Source organism: Syngnathus acus, chromosome 15 (assembly GCF_901709675.1).
Source record: "Syngnathus acus chromosome 15, fSynAcu1.2, whole genome shotgun sequence".
In the NCBI taxonomy this organism is placed as follows: domain Eukaryota; kingdom Metazoa; phylum Chordata; class Actinopteri; order Syngnathiformes; family Syngnathidae; genus Syngnathus; species Syngnathus acus.
The window spans coordinates 8,409,587-8,426,926 of NC_051100.1; the positions used below are offsets into that span (position 1 = coordinate 8,409,587).

The window sequence follows — 17,340 nt, forward strand, 5'->3', positions numbered from 1 at the left end:
ATCAGGTAACAAGAGGGTGCAGGTGACAGACGTGACGATAACGAAGGGGTATGGCTGAGGGAAGTTGACGGCCGAGCGTGCTCTGGCATGGGCGTGACATTTTTGACATTACTTACATTCTTACCTGAAATGTAAAAATGTTATTCTATATGCTTCTTGGACTTGAAGATATATGTATATTGCATCTGTAGTATTATATATATATATATTCTTTTTCATCAATGATGAACGCAGTGAGGTTGTGTTGCCTGTTCGTATGGGGCACAACAACCAGTAGAGGGCGCCAGACACTATCAATCAAATTAATAATATTAAAAAAATAATAAAAACACAGCATTTGTTTTTTCCACTCAAAAATTATTTATCATTTGATAAATATACAACCTCAATACAATTTTTAAAAACATCCAACACTATAATGGAAATGATAATGTGTGACAGTAGTATATTGGGAACAACCAAAACCATCAAAACTATTTCCATCACAGTTCAAATTGACCCCCAAGGAAACGTCAAGTGTTTCTTGTATCTGCATTAAAATTTGAATGATCAATGAAGCTGACTGAAGATGTGACGGTGTACACAGTAAATGCTATCATGCCAGTGAAATTCATTGGTAACATTGGTAACAGCACATTTCATTTCATCCAAACACACTGGATATGAGTGTCTATTTAAAAGTGAGCTAAAAACACGTGAAAAAAAATTGCATTCAAACTTTTAGGTTTGCAATGGAGAACTTGAAAATACTTAAAAATGTTACATTTTGGGGGACATTTTATATACATTTCCTTTCACTGTATTTCACATAAGTCTCAATGACGTGGCTGGGGGGCAGTTAAGCACTATTTTTAGTTCGCTAACATTTTATTACCCGAATAGAATACTTGCCCAAGTCAAAATACCAACGTATGTGCTAAAAAAAAAGATGTTTCTTTACATCTGCGTAGATTCTCATTCATCCAGGTCATGAAATTGAAAAGGAAGAATTGAGGCAATTGGATTTAGGCAATTATGTTTTTAGGCTGACTGTTCATGTTATCTTACAATGATCTCTAAAAAGTTCTTTTATGTAGCGGAATATATTGTTGCCTATTTTTAGGGCATGAGTCACACTACAGGCCCATGAGGGGGTCCAATCCCACACATACACACATCTGGCTGTGGAGGGCCATGTAGCTCAGGTTTCTTACTCCAGACTCCATATGATACTATAACCACACTATATAGTAGTATACTTTTACATCATAGTCAAACTTAATACTCGCAGCTGTCGTTAGCTTGCACATAAATCATAACATCTTATCTCATGACATTTAGTCAAACATTTCCTTGAGAATTTCGAACATGATCCGTTAAGATGGGCTGGATACAACGTTAGGCACATCAGCGCAATCTCATCGATCTAAAAAATGCTGTCTTTGAAAAATGAACTGTTTGTTATTGTGGTTTAAGTTTGCACAATATCACACTGACAGCTGTTCGTAGGTTTTCATTCTCATGTCCAATCCAAATAATCCAATCATAACATTAGATAAAACCTGTCAGTATAACACTGTGAATCAAAAGTGGGTTATTCAAAATAGGAATTTTTATTTACAGCAAATTTATTTACTAATTTTGTGGTCAGTCATCTTCATACCAAATAATTATTTTGGGACTAATTAACACATTGCACATTAAAAACAAATCCTTAATACAAAAAATAAAGGCGGCGTACTTGGTTATCATTGTTCGTGGCATCCGAGATGAATGTAAAATGTGTGCCTTGGCTCAATAAATGTTGGCGACTGCTGGTGTAAAAGATGGAAAAGCCCGACCTTTAAAGTGTTCATATTTCTAATGACCTCAGTCACTTGAGGGCCAATTCTGCCGAAAGCCACAGAGGCTACAGTGTTTTAAACGGTGTGCGCGCGCGTGTGTTTGTGTCTCAAAGACACCAAAAACTTGAAATGATAATCAAAGAGAGAACACAATCTTCCACTTTCAATAAGGAACATGTCCAATTTGTTCTGGGCAGGATATACTCCGTAGCTGAGGCATCCAGACGTATCAGTGCTTTTAGGAAAACATACTACAGACACAATGGCCCCACCTCTTCTCCAAGACCACCTTTGCACAATATGGCTTAAAGTGTACAAAAATAAAGTTGCTATGTAACACAGCCCTGAGGTTTTTGTTGTCCACCAGTATCCACATTAGGACTTTCAACTGGCAGCGCCACGCCGCCAACTGTAAGTTATCGTAATTCTTCATCCTCTGGCAGGCCACGCTGTCACCTCACAAGTTCCTGGACTCCCACCCTCGAAAACATATCAAGTCTCCAGAAAATATGGAGAATATTCTTCTTCCACATATGGAAGGCTTGATGGGCCCGGTGCCATTGCGGCGGCAGGGCTGGAAAGGAGCCCCGTGCCGCTGGCTTCATCCTGACACAATTCGGAAATGTCTTTGGCGCCAAGGGGACCTCCACCACCATCGCCAGCACGAGTATCAATGGTTCTTTTCCATCCAGTCCCAGCTATCATCGCTGTCCTTCCTGTTCCGCTCGGCCTCAATGATCTCGCGATACCGCCGACGGAAGAAGCCCATCTGTCAAAGACAACAAATGTTTAACTTGGACTGCTCCTCTGTTATTACATTTACAGTACTTATCAAATTTATTTGACAAATACACTTTAACGGACTTTGCAAGTGCAATTCATTGTAGTAAATAGAAAAGAACTTTTGTTGGTTTGTAACACTGGCGGAGCTGGACGAGGGGCTGCGGGGGCCTTTTTTGAAGAATATTTTGGGTTTGTAAAAAAATGTGAAAACATACAATCTTGAGTAGTTTTACCTTCCATAGCAGCACAGCTAGGAGCAGAAAGATGAGGATCCCCACCAGCAGACTGATAGCGATGATCCAGCCCACTACATAGCCTCTGGGCTCCTGACTGTGCAGTGCCTCGAAGATCAGCTGTAACACACGTGTATACACTTTTTGTCAGGTGTGTTAACTCTTTCAATGCCAGCCATGAAAGAGAGAACCTATTGAGTGCCAGACAATTTTGTGCCTTCAACACTCACAGAATATTGTTTTTATGTCGAGGTAAACACAAACTACCAAATGAATGATTAAATCTTCACTTGCATGAACCAGTATCCACAGAAACCTTGCTCCGCCCACTCCCATAAAAAAAAGTATTTAGTTGCAATTGATGCATGAGCATTCAAAGAGTTTATAATGCACTTTGTACATATTTGTGCAGAATATCAATACATGGTGTATTTTCATTACTTTGGGTCCGGGGAAGGGACAATATTTCTAATCCATGTCATGTTTTTTTTCTTTTTTTTTAGAAATGCTGCATTATTAAATATCTTTTCTGATAAATGGTGTTTTTTTTTGGTGACCGTTTCCCTAAAATATAACTTAATATTATTAATATTCTATGAAAATGATCACACAGGTGAAGGGCAATGCATTGCATGCATTCATCCTATTAGGTCGGAAAGGTCCTTTAAATCATCCACTCCCTTTTTAAAATTTAGAGTCTCCATACATCAGAAGTATTTTTTTCCTTCACAGCTCATAGATTTAGCCTGCTTCCCAGTACATTGACCTCTTGGCTCATCCATCATTGCCAGCAAGTCCAGTTTTTTTAAGTAAATGCAAAATGCAGCAGTTCACCGCAAAATCTTGTATTAGCATGTACTTATTATTACCACTAGTGCTTTAATTTTTGCTTAATTTTCTCACGATTTCTTTCTGTTTCCATCACAGTTATATGATAATTTTTGCTTCGGGAGTAATTTAATTTGATATTCATTCATTTCCAACACAACTCTGAAACAACTCAAACTCGCCTGTGTTTATGCTGGCGTGCAGGAATCTAATGAAGGGCAGTGAGATGCATTTATTTAGTTACTTGTACAAAAATGATCTCAGACAAATGCAAATTTCGTCCATTTGTTCAGGTCCACAAGAACGCTCCACAAAAGGCAGGACGTCATCGTAAATGCAGCTGCCTGGCTCTGAAGTGCCATCTGGCCTTTGAAATGTGGCAAATGTCGCACGAGATGACGAGAGAACACAAATGAAGATAATCTCTGCTGAATCGTTTCTCGCATTAACACCTTCGCCCGAGTTGTCGTGTTGGAATTCAACAACTGCATGGACAGATGAATATCCCCCTCTGGTCAGTGAACAATCTGTTCATTGTTGGAATGTGAAGTTCAATGTAAAGTTCATACATCATGGATTTATGTTGGTGTGTTGACATAAAATAAGTGACGAGAAACCCAGCTTGCTGGCCGGCCGCAAGTGATGCAACCTGGGACTACAAATCAGACTTTGAAGTGTGTGTGTTTACTACTTAATGGTGGTGGGTGGGGTGGGGGGTGAGCATGCCTGGAGCTCAGGGTCAGGAAGCCTGCGGTTTGGTCACTAACGTAATTATTTGAGAGATGCTACCTAAAGCATCGCGGGTGCTCAATTTAATCATCATGACTGATCTTCTGAGCCATTCAATCAGCGGGGAGCAGCGCTTGTCCTTGCTCCCAGCAGAAGTGCCACCACATACCGAAAGGCTCCAGCTGTTCCACAGAGGGATCAACACATTACTATCTGACAGCAGATGGTAAAGTAACAAATTTTCGTGTGGATTTGTATTTTTTTGTTAGCAGAAAAACAAAAAAAAAGTCAAATAAATACAAAAAAAAATAGGGTTATCACATTTTCTTTAGCGTTCATCCTCATTAAAGTCATATTTCGGTACATACTGGACCGGTCACTACTTGAAAGGACAATTCGTTCCAAACATTTCCCATAACATGAACTGATGTTTTTTTAATTTTTTGGTGAGGTTTTAAGGTATGCATCTCCCGAGAGTTCCGCGGCCACAAACCTCAATGTGAACGCTTCTTATTGGAATTTGAACAAACACATTTCCACAGCAGCCTTTTTTGCAGGCTTTGCAGAACAAATCTCTAGAACAATATTTTGTACTCACAGCGATGTCCTCTGGCAGGCCTTTGGGCATCTCCACCGTCCTCTCATTTACTTGCACATGGCCACGTGTTACAAACTGAATTACAGAGGATGTATCCTGCAGAATATATAGCATTGCATTTAGCCTTTGGCCAAGGTCACAACAACTTACAAGCGATTGACTACTATTGGTCAAACATCTCTTACCGTCTTTAGAATTTCAGTATTGAGTAAAAGCTCGATATCTATATTCAACGCTTCTTCTTTCAGCTGCGGCCCCAGATGGCAAGAGATGGTCATACACGCTCTTCCTGGTCGGTCACAGTCCTGATACAGATGGTAGAGGAAACATGTTGAACAAAAAACAAGATGGCTGTCGGGCAAACATGAGCATGGCGCATACTTACCAAGACTTTGCGGCCTGATTTGGTGAAAAAGGCAAATATAGTGTGAAAGATGCTTTCTCGATCCTGGGGAATCGTGCAAGGTGTTGGGTTCCTATGTGGGGTGCAGTTTCCTCGGCCGTCGGCAACCTGAAAAAAAGACAATAACGGGGAAAATGTTTCTTTACTGAGCATCAGAACATCAAGTTTTGAGAAGGAAACAAGTCAGAATGATAATAATGATGTAAATGTAAAAATTGCCCAACCGGGGAAAGTAGGAGGTCTTCCCAAACAAGTAGTTGCACCCTTCCTCAGGTTTCTCATATGGAGTGATTTAAAGGTAGCTGCTTTACAGCTCAGCGCTCCCTCAAGGGAACACTTCCCCTTTTCCCCTCTCTTCACTCTGACCCGAAAATCTCTAGGTGAACCTCTCCCATCGCCAGGGGTCATACATCTGAAATTCGACTACTGATCAAGAAAGCGCAAGGTGACTTGATAATAAATATAGCCGACTCTCAAAATCCCCACCACAATCAATGTAAGACGCTCATATAGGAAAATAAGCTTAAACGAATGAGCCATTTTTTTCAAACTTCCTGTGTGCTCTGCTGCCACCCAACACGCCAGACCGCACACTTTACTACATTACTTTCTGCCTTCATCCTGCCATCGCTGCTGCGATGATTCATGGGCCCTAAACCTGCTGGATTCTTCCCTGGGAAAAGCGTATTTACACGTCAAATAAGCGAGATTGAGGGATTTGCGTGGAAAAGTAGGAACATATGGGGCAAGAGCCAAGAAAGTGGATGTCATACTCAAAACAAATGTGTTAAAAGTAAGAATATATAGAACTAAAATACAAGTGTGCAACTATCTGGTGTTCTTTAGGCGATTATTTCAAGGCCTTTTTGTAATGTGGTCCTCAGCTAGTAAGGTATATTGCAGTAGCCTGCTCCACAGGTGTCCCATTCCCATTTCGTGCAAGCTGTCTGATCCCTTCAGAGTGATTCCAGATGGGTTCAAGTCGGGTGGGATATAGTCAACCCCGTCCGTCCATTCATAGTAAATACAATTAACAGCTTGAGCCCCAACCCCCATGATCTACCTCAATGAAAAGGCCAATGGAAAGGTTAGGAAAATATCCAAACCAACTGGGAATATTGTGTTCCTTTATCTAAATGCAAAATGTTGTGAAACCAAATGATTGGCTAGCTTCAGTCGCAACGTCAACAGTTTGACTTTTCGCCTCACACCCTGCTGCGACACCACAAGAGGTCAGTTAGACAATAAGCTGGATAAATGAGGGCAAGATGTGACTGCCTGCAGGTGAATAAACAAACAATCAATGTTTCAGTCTGGAAATTCAATCATCCACCTGTGTCTCAACAATGTGGAACATATCAGCTCCATTGCCAGCCAACCGGTTGGGTATCCTAATGTCCACAGTGGAGCCCGGCAGCCGACTGGGTCCGTTATTTATCACCTGGAACACATTGGAAAGAAAAACCATCAACGCACACGTAAAGCTAAATAAATACAGCGTGTGCAGAGCGTGCTGGTGTTACCTGGAAAGTGACATTGAGAGGCTGGAAGCTGCACTCCATGTCTTCAAGCTGGACGAAGCGTGAGGCGTCGATGGAGTTTCCGTACACAAAGGAGCTCGGCGCCACCACGCTGCAGAAAACAGGAGAAGAAGTCCTGTTTACATTTTTTGTGTATGGGATTTATAAGTCTCTATGAGCATCCCTGTATACTGTAGTAGTTGAGATAAGAGCCAGATGTGCTTTGACGCCTCCCTTCGCATTACAGACAGCAGACATAGCAGCCTTATCAGATGTCAAAGTTCTGGTGGATTTAGCCTGTTTTACGTCTCTCTCCCTTTCGCCCGGTGATAAAACATTTCGTGATAAGAACTTTCATGTTGATGTGCTCCTCCAGTGTGACAACAGTACTCCCTTATTTCCTGAGCAAGTGGGCACTCAAGCCATATGGCCATTTTGTGCACATTTAAGGTATTAGCATGTTTTTTTTATTGGTTCTTACCCTGTAATTGTTGTATCAGTCTCATGAATCAGCGGGATGGATATATCCAGAATATTGTCTGAGAGGTTGTGCTCTGGATTGGCACTAAAACAAACAAAGAAGCAAACTGGTTAAATAATATGAAACACATTGATCATTATGTTTTTTTTTTATACAGCTATTATATTAGGAAAATTGTCTATAGAATAAAATGTCTGGTAAAAACGTACCTCTTTGCTTGCACCAAGAACTGCAAAGTGTCATTTTCCCCAGAAATTCGACTGGTGTCAAAAAGGATTGCAAAATGATACTAAAGGCAAGCAAAGAAAACCAGAATAAACCTTATTGAACTGTTTTTACTTATACCGTAAACTGCTTTACTGACTGACAACTCCATCCCATCTTGCTTACCTTTGTCTGTGCTCTCATGAAAGGAAATCCCACGCTGCACCGGAGGAAGTCCAAGTCGACAAGTTCACAGGAAATGCCCTTCTCTTCCTGCAAAGAGAGAGATAGACGGAATAATCGGGGAGCCAGACGGACTGGAGACGGAGTAGGTAACATGGGAATTGTAAAAAGAAAGCCATTTCAAAGACGAGACTTTAATCTAATGACAGAGCAATCGTGTCTGATAAAAGGTGAAGGTTGTCAGTGGCAGCGTGTGTACACTAAAGACAATAATGTTGGGACACCTGCTCATTGCACTTCCAGATAGTGAAAATGAAAAAAAACCTGGTAAGACTTTCGCCAATGTTTTTTTTTTTTGTCCATTCACTTGGAACATTTGTGAGGATTAAACCTGAAAGTTGGCCTGCTCAAAATCTCTTTTTTTTTTTATTCATCTCAAGGGTGTTTAATGAGCATGAGGTCAAGTTACGCAACACCATACTCAGCCTAGCATGCCTTTATGGACCTTCCTTTGTGCACTGAAGGACACTAAATAGCTTTCCATTCCCATAAAGGTAGAAAACCAGTTATCAACAATGTATCTCTTGAAAACCCAAACAAGAAATGTGAAATCACGCAAACTCCACAAGAAAACTTGAGCTGAGATTCAAACTCCACCTCACAACTGTGTGATAAACTTAATAACCGCTAGGGCATCATGTCGTAACAGAATGACCTTTTGCACAGCATAATGGAGAGATAGAACAAGAGATCATAACGTCATTAGTAGCTATTGTTAAGGATTGCTTCATTTTATACGAGTGTTACATTGTACAAAGCAGAGATGGCACACACACACGCACTCATATACTAATCTTGACGAGTGGGTAAGTGGGCCGTGCTCCAGGTTGTGTGTTTGGAAGCTTGTCTAAACAATATGGAGCTCCACCGGCTGCACTGTGTAAACATTCAGGCCCCGACCCTGTGAGTAGTACGGAATCCAGAGGTTCACTGGGAGGCTTTTGGCCGAGCCTGTGTTGTGGGAGCATGGACGAGGGTGGAGAGACACAACTGAAAAAGACCCTCCCGGAACATTCTGCAGGGGGTCGGCCTTGGAGGATGAGGTCTGAATCCACACATTGCTGCCAAGTTTTAAGAAGCCTGTTGAAAACACTTCCAGTGAGCTGCAATGGTGACACATTTGTATGATCCTTACTTGGGTTCTGCTGATTCAGCAGGGTGGGGCAGGGTACCTCATCGTCATTAACTCAATTTAAACAAGCTTCTCTCTTTTGGGGGTGGGGGGCAAGCACAAGTGGCAATGATGGAATTTCCTCTATTTCCTGTATTCCTCTGTGCAAACACCACCCATCCCGTTGGGCTGTGCATGCAGTGCACGAGGGAAGACGGCCTGTTTACTCATCACCCACCTGGCAGTCCTTGACCAAGAACATAGCACAGAAATGTCCTAAGGTTCCTCCATGGGGAAAATGACAAGATTGTTTATTCAGCAATTCTTCACTTTCTGTCGCTTGCTTACTTTGTTAAGTCTCACATGAAAACACATGCACGCACAAACATTGGCATTCTCACAAATGTCGGGCCCCAAAGTGTCATTTGGACTGGTTAGTGTTGTTTAATGTCATCCCTAACCTCTCATGGAGGAAACTCATCAGGATGACAATTCACAGGCGGTGCTGTTGCATCACTTCAGCATCTGTATGTTTATACAGTTGGCTCTCCAATCACATCTGGTGTTCCACAGGGTTCTGTTCTTGGTCTCCTTGTGTTTATCATTTGTCTTTCTCCACTTAGCAATATTTTGTGTAAATATAACATCCGTTTTCTACATATACAATCTATATCTTCACTAGGTCCATGTCAGATGCCACATTGATTACAAAATTCTGTTCCTCACTTTTAAAGGACATCCATAACCTCACTCTCTGCACTCCTACACATCACATCAGCCCACTCGCTCATGTCCTCCATGACCCTCATGTGGTTTCAATCCTTTAGCAACTCTGCCTCCCCTCACCCCTGTAACAACCTCCCCCAAGACAATCACAATATGGATTATGTAAGATATAGTTCCCCTGCTAGTTCTAAAGATAAAATGCATTTCTTCCATTCAATGTCATGTACCTATCTACCCTAAATAGTGGGCGATGGGAGCCTGTAATAATAATAAAAGCCATGAGGAATTGAAAAATGTATTGAGTTTCTGGTATATGAGACCTAATGATATTCTTGGTTAAAATAAAAAAAAACATATACAGCAGACGAATGCAAATATTTCCAAGAATTACTAAAAAAAGAAGCTACTGCGGCACCACAGTAGTCCCAGCAGCGTTGTCCAAGCAATTGGCTTCCACAGCTATCTGACAGCTTACATTGCAAGAACAACAGCGAGCTGAGACCCCTCCTTCTTAAATCTGAGGGGCAGACAGGTTCACGCTGGGTTTACCGTAGGAAATTACCTCTGGGGAGGACTGAGAGTTAGCCTCAGCTTTGCATAAATACAGCACATATCATTACTTTGGTCTTCTCCTGTAGTAATTAGAAGTATCTCTGAGAGCTTTAAATCTGGCCAATAGATTGTTTGTCACCTCTTCATAAAGTTGGCTCCCTATCTCCTCAGTACAGCAGGTTACCCAAACTATCAGGTTCCCGCAGCACATGAGGCTCTGTGAATCTTGGCAGCCTGATAAATGACGTCATAAGGGGACATTAAATTAACTGGGGCACTATAAATCTGCTTTTCTAATAAAACTTGCCCATACCTCCGGTTCTACTGAAATAAAATTTGATCTTTATTGTTATTTTACATCATTGGATGTGAGCCTTCATCCATCACTTGGTTCTGATGAGAGTCTGCTGATAGGATGTGGTCCCTGTGTAGCATCCAAGAGCAAACTGATGGGGTGTCTCTGCGCTCAAGTAGATTTGCGCGCCTCCTCTTCCAACTGACATAAGCAAAGGCAGAGGTTGCCACTGTGAAATCCATTTGCTATTAAGAAAATCTCTCCTCCAGGTATGGCAGGAGATGGTAGTGGGTTGAATTTTATTGTAAAGGTGACATCATGATGGATTTCCATGATGAGTAAAGTGAAGCTCTAATCGGATATCGGATATCACGAGTTTTTTATCTCCTATTGCTTAGCCTACCATCATTGTATTAAATCAAACTTTAAGGGTAAAATGGAAGAAAGGGAAACAGCCAACCAGGCGAGGAACTAACCTTCTGCCAGAAGTTGATGTAGAAAACCTCCCGGGAGAAGTTGAGATAGACGTTGGTGTCGTAGGCGTCGTCACCAGCATTTGAGATGGTCAAGTTCAACGACACATTCCTTACTCCTCCCAGAGCCAAATGTGGCCTGCTGTGTGCCCTGATTGAAACATAAAGTAAACAATATATCAGCCAATAAACTATTTTCTAAACAACTCTGAGCAATGTCACAGAGAATTTCTGAAAGGTTATTCACTCCTCAAAAGCCACAACGTTCGATGATCTTAAAGACTACTGACAGCTAATACAAGTTATAGAATTTTGGCTTTTATGAAGATTATTATGTATTTGATCGGTTTTGATGCTATATGATGCTGTTCCTAAAAAAACTCAACAAAACAAAAACAACCTCAACAATAATCAAGCTCTGGCCAGAGAGGCAGTTTTAGGAAATAATTAGGATTTTCTTTTTATTCATCTGTTGTATTGGATATTATTAGACTGCACATGTGTACCTAATGTCCTAACTTAATATAGTTGATTTAATGCCAATTTTTGGACCACAAAATATAATACACACATTGCTTGACCCAAGTCGCACAATAGTAAAATGAATCCAACATTTTATGGAGGTGTCTAATCTTCTTGCATGCCAACAGGTGGTTTTCACTAATGTAAAAGAGGGAGGATGAAAGTAAGAAAACATCTGCCTGAGCATTCGAATAAAATTTCCACAGCTCCATAAATAATATAAATGACAAAAAAAGAACATCTGAAGAGAAGGTAGCAAAAGTTCTCTGTCTTTCTACAAGCGTATGCTATTGAGGCAGGGTTGCTTCATTGAACTGTACTTTAAAATAAAAATTTAAAAAAATAAACCAGCAAGACTGTCAGTGAGTATTCATAGAGTAATACGCCATAAAAAGAGAGGGAACACCCTGTGCATGGAAAAACATATGGATATCCTCCAAGCATGCGTCATGGACCCACACCCACAAGGCCGATGTCTCCTCTTCGCAAAAAGGCCCAAAACCGACTTAATCAGAACAATGAGGTAGTAGCTTTGTTTTTACCCAGAGAGCAACAGCTTCCCATGGAGACGCAGGTCCGCAGCACAGTCGTCGGAGAGGCAGTTCTTCTCAAACCAAGTCTGAAGAAGAAACACAAAAGTTCACAAAGGCTTCCTCAACTCAATCTAGGGGGCAGTGTTGCACTGATGTCGGACTGCCAGCAATGGGAAGGTCTTGGTTATTATATTGAACTTTTTCATCAGTCTTTCTATGATCAGGTTGATTCATACTGAGAGACTTTAAGAGCAGCAGGTCAGAAGCTTCTTTAATGCTACATTATTGATTCATTATAGATAAATTGATTTTGTGGGTGCTGAAAGACATAAATCCTTCCTTTTCAAGAAGTGCCGCCCGTCTTGGAAGCATGTGGACCAGGTTAGAGTTGGTGAAGTGAAATTAGATGAATCTGTCTTTTGAATTAAGAAAATCTTACACAGATAATAACAAGCTGGTAACCACCAATGTAGATCTGAATTTCTGAATTTGTACGGCTGAAATTCTGAGATGATGTTTTTTATTAAGTGGCTGAAGCAACAGCGCCTCTGCTGGCAGCAGTCAAGTCAACACCACACTTTGATGATTTGCCTGCTGATACGTCCGTCATCATGCTCAGTTAGTATAGCTTTGATGTTGGAACAGTTTGTAATTTGGTTGAAACCAGAATAATTGGCTTTGGCCACAAAATAAATGCACTGCATCATTGCAAATCAGCTTGGAGAAGCCACAACAAGACTTGGCTCATGGCCATGTTTTATTGTCTAATACCTCATTCCTCACTGCGATCTTGTTTCCTTTTCTCCACCGAAGCACAGGGGTGAGAGCCGGCAAGTCTCGGTCCTGGTGTCCACTTAGTACATGCTTCCCAAGGCTGTATGCCACCTCAAACGTGATGGCTGTGAATACGTCCTTCACATCCTTCTGTTTAAAAAAAAAAAAGAAAAAGGAAAATTACCGTGAATTCTGCTCTACCATAAGAACCAATTGGCCTCTTCATGGTCAAGTAAGGAATAATTGTTTTCTTATTGAACAATAAGGGATCCACAACAGTTTGGAATTTTAATTGTATAATTATTTTAAAACAAAAAACAAAATGACAAATCATGAGTAATCCAACATCCACGGAAATGAAACATTTTGCAGACGGACAGACTGATGACACACAAATGAAATACAATCCGGTTTTCAATCAATGACTGCAGTGAATTCCTGCAAAACAAGATCATCTCAATTGCTATTATTGTCTGATTTACTCAATTCATCAAGACAATCTACTGAAAGTAACGCAAGCGAAGCCGCTGATGATGACGTTCGGTGTAATTATTCTGAACACGTGCAGCATTTTTTTAACCTGATGGTTGTGCCTATGAGAAATATCCTTAATCAGAGACCACGGGAGAACAGTTTGTTTTGGCATGGGCTTTGGAAACATGTTGAGACATGGAAAATAGAGCAACATCTGATCAACTCTCATATCTTCATTAGATGACAGAATCATCTGGGAAAAAAACTCTTTTCATCTCCTTTGTCCATTATATATAGAGAGTGGGTCAGGTCAGACTGTCTCAAAGTCAACAGTACAACCACGCAGAGGCTTCATCAGTAATCTAACGACAATGAGCCAAAATCCACAATGAAAACACCCAGTTTCCGGGCATCACACACTCAATTTTGCCCACTTTCACAAGATTTTCCATTGACCACCCACCCATCCTCTTTACTCACACAGGCACACAGCCAGTCTGGGCTTTTTGAACATGCTGAGCATCACGAGTGGTGAACCCACCCAGCTCATCAGCAGTGAGAGAGTAATAGCAGGAAACAGCACTCATTAGAGCAGGACATGAACAGACAGAAACAGATTTGGGTCTGCTTTGGGAAGCGGTGTAGCACGCAGATAAAGAGCCCGCCTTGAGATGATATCACTTTATTATTTGGTTGCCGACAACAGTGAGTTGCTAGTGCAAAAAAAGGGCTTTGTAGAATGATTTGAGGAGCCTTGATTACTATGATACTGTACATACAGTGAAAACGCGGCTGACATCATACAATTTGGTTTCCAACACTCATTTTCAGCAGAACTATGATTCAAAAGTGGAAACATGTAGATCGAGCCATTAGGGATGGGTTCCCTTCGGTTACTCAGTTGGACACCTGAGGACCAAAAGTCATTATATGTCACTTACTCTACTTATGCTACTGATCAATATTAATAAAGCAGCTGGCCAGAGACAGAGGTCAGACTTCAATCCATCAGTGGGCCAGCTGAGATTCATGCCGCATTGGACAGAGATTGTGTTGTGTTGGGTTTTGCTGCTGTTCAATTGGAGGGTGGTAACATGACCAGTGTTGGAGCCATGAGAAATGGCGGCAGACTTGTCTCCACCCTCAGTAGCCATTAAACCAGCATGCTTCTAATGGCCCCTGTGTGAACGGAACCCCCTGGGAGTTCATTGCTCGGGTGTGGAGCCCTGAAAGTCCCTCTGCTTATCTCACGTTTTCATAAGCCACATGGCTTTAGCGAGGAATGGGGCATGATGACTTGTAATGTTGCAGGCTGAAGGAGTGACTTTTTGGACCACTAAATAGGCATAATTATTCTATTAAACGACTATGCTGTGAAGGGATTTCCACATCTCTTTTGAACAGAACATTCATTAGATACAGACATCTTGACAAGACGGCCGACTGTTAACTGAGCAGGCTTACGAGCTGGAATCTGTCTACTAACAAGTCTTCTGAATTTCACTTATCCCTTGATCAATGCTCACAATTGCCACCACACCCCTGGCACAAACACCTCCCGATGTTGTGCCGACATCACATACAAGCATTCTTGAGCACCAGCTAAAAAGGCAACTCGGATAGTGTTAACTACAGGCTGAGTTGATGGAAATACACTCAACAACTGTTTGACGCTAAACAGTGGACAACAGAAAGCTTGTGAGGGGCCTTTCTTACATCAAAAGACTCCTCAAGGGTCAGATGACAGCATTTCCGGGAATGTGATGCTTCTTTTAAGACTGCTTTAATAAAATAATTTGAAATGGAAAAAAAAAAAAAAGGGGAATAAAAGAAGTCACTTTTAAGAAAGATGTCACACTGAAAGGCTACAGCTCATCTTGATCTCATATGACTTTATTTTTCACGAGGTTATTATGCTGATCATGGGTGTGATGCTTTGCTCAAGATCACTTCAACAATAGTCAAGAAGATTAGCAATACATTAAGATTCCTTCATCAATTTGTATCGGACTCAAATCATGACTGTCTTAACAGAAGAACCCCTGCCGCCCATTCGCTTCAGTAGTGACACAATGATATGTGACGTATTCTCCAACATCTTAGTACAGGAAGTGTAGCGTGTCGGAATTTTTAGGGGGTATTTTGTTGCCGGGTCATCTGACAACTCCTGTGACATGGTACTTGACCTCAGTCAATAGGATGACCGTTTAATCCCTGGCTAACACAGCAGCATGCCAACATGACATGAGAGAAAGCGAGACACTTCTATTGCTTGACGAAGAATCGCTCGTTGAGCAGAGCCAGCGGCACTGCTGACTTTTGACATCTACTCGAGGGAGTACCGCAACAAAATCAAACGGACATAAATTACTCCAAATGTTGAGCAATTTGAATAACCTAGACAACTAGATGAGTATTAAACATTTCTATTTCCTACACTGTTGTGTGTATACGATATAAAAATGTCAGAATTACTGCATGGTGACTGTAATCCTCTGTCCCCATCTCATCACTGACTTGTTAATGCTTCCAGTCACACTGTGTGCAACCCAGCAGGAACTATTTTCTTTCCAACTCTGCTTTGGCAACCGTAAGCTCTCAAATATAATATGACAAATGTACATGTTACTACAGTTGTGTTTTTCTTGTAAGTGCTCTTCCTTTCCATATATGTATTCATGAAATTGCAGGAGGTTTGCCCTTCGTTGTGTTATGAAAGAAAACAGCTGTGGCACAGAGCTTTATCGACACCACCACCTCACTCTGGAACAGAGTTGGAGCCAACGCTTGGTGTTTATGTTCACACACAGAGCCAGCGTATTTGGTATGTGCTCACTCTACAATCGCATAAACAGAATGTATGTTTGCACTCAAAAGACTTCAGTGAATGAGGCTTATTGCAAAACTCCACCTTGGTATTTCTCGAGAAGCTCGGATACTCACGTTAATCTGATCGGCATAAGGGTAACAAACCAAGCGTGCCCCCCCCCCTCATAACCCGGCACCCCCTTTGGGTCGGAGTTTAGCTCCACCACAGTGGTTCATTGGGAAGAGTGACGTCAGGCTGTAAGAGGCTCTGATCTTTAAACGCCTCACGCTTGCCTGAAATGCACAAGGGCTCCTCTCTCAGCCAAACCCTCAAAAGCATACGGTTGGATCCTGCTCATGGGAAGTTTTATTAACTTGCGAGGGAAACACACACAAACCCTACACTCCTTATTAGGACAATAGACGTTTGGATGACTTGCAGCTTGAGGCTTTTTCATTGGAGGGCTGAACGCCAGGGAATCTGAGACCGAATGGAAAAAGCTTTTGAGTTAAGTGATGAATGAATCCAGCCTGTCCAACCTTAGCGTGAGATGTGTGTATAATGAGACATGTATTACTTGCAAGAAAAAATTCCAGCCTATACTGTACTATGGCACAATGTCCAGAAATGTGAAGAGAAGTGGTGTGCTCCACAAGAACCACAATCCTGCTTGAAGACGTGAGAAGTCTGGACTGGACTAAAGTGGTAACGGGAAGCGATGTCTCGGGGAAACGATTCTCAGCTCATGGAGCTCTGTAGGTGTGTTTTTTAACCGGCCAAGTTGCTCTTGTGAAAATTCATCGGAAAAAGTCAAGCACTCAAATATGATCAAATGTCACCATTTAAAAATGTCACACTGCAATGATAAACTCCCAAAAATGGAAAGTTCTCCTGCCCCAAAACACTCCATAAACATATCATTCATTCATCGACACTATTTATTCTGTTCAGGGTCCCAGCACGAGCTAAAGGAACACATCAGACTTAGTAGGATTGGTCACCAGTCAATCACAGGGCAAGTCAGAGATTCGATTTCCTGCCAACATGTGAACCACTCCCCCACAAAGGCCCGATGGGAACAGAAAATACATGCATGTAAGTTACCTCACCAGAAAATGTCTGATCAAAATGCATTCCATTACAGTACTTGCTTATTCCACGAGCACTTGAGTCACCACTCAAATGTAGTTATTGGTGGATAGGTCAAGTGAAGTCATGAGTTCTTG

General features: G+C 41.5%; 1 protein-coding gene across 1 annotated transcript in view; it reads right to left on the reverse strand.

Annotated features, from left to right (window-relative positions):
• Nucleotides 1-318: 318 nt before the first annotated feature.
• The window catches only part of itga9 (integrin, alpha 9), a 36,161-nt gene continuing 19,139 nt past the window's right edge, over nucleotides 319-17,340 (reverse strand). Inside the window, exons 16-28 of the mRNA XM_037271645.1 lie at nucleotides 12,829-12,981; nucleotides 12,067-12,143; nucleotides 11,006-11,153; nucleotides 7,789-7,875; nucleotides 7,608-7,687; nucleotides 7,399-7,482; nucleotides 6,921-7,029; nucleotides 6,731-6,838; nucleotides 5,380-5,505; nucleotides 5,180-5,299; nucleotides 4,995-5,090; nucleotides 2,840-2,959; nucleotides 319-2,592 (exon numbers count right to left, since the gene is read on the reverse strand). Of these exons, the coding sequence (XP_037127540.1) occupies nucleotides 2,494-2,592; nucleotides 2,840-2,959; nucleotides 4,995-5,090; nucleotides 5,180-5,299; nucleotides 5,380-5,505; nucleotides 6,731-6,838; nucleotides 6,921-7,029; nucleotides 7,399-7,482; nucleotides 7,608-7,687; nucleotides 7,789-7,875; nucleotides 11,006-11,153; nucleotides 12,067-12,143; nucleotides 12,829-12,981 (1,407 nt within the window). The 3' untranslated portion in view covers nucleotides 319-2,493. The remainder of the gene's footprint in view (nucleotides 2,593-2,839; nucleotides 2,960-4,994; nucleotides 5,091-5,179; nucleotides 5,300-5,379; nucleotides 5,506-6,730; nucleotides 6,839-6,920; nucleotides 7,030-7,398; nucleotides 7,483-7,607; nucleotides 7,688-7,788; nucleotides 7,876-11,005; nucleotides 11,154-12,066; nucleotides 12,144-12,828; nucleotides 12,982-17,340) is intronic.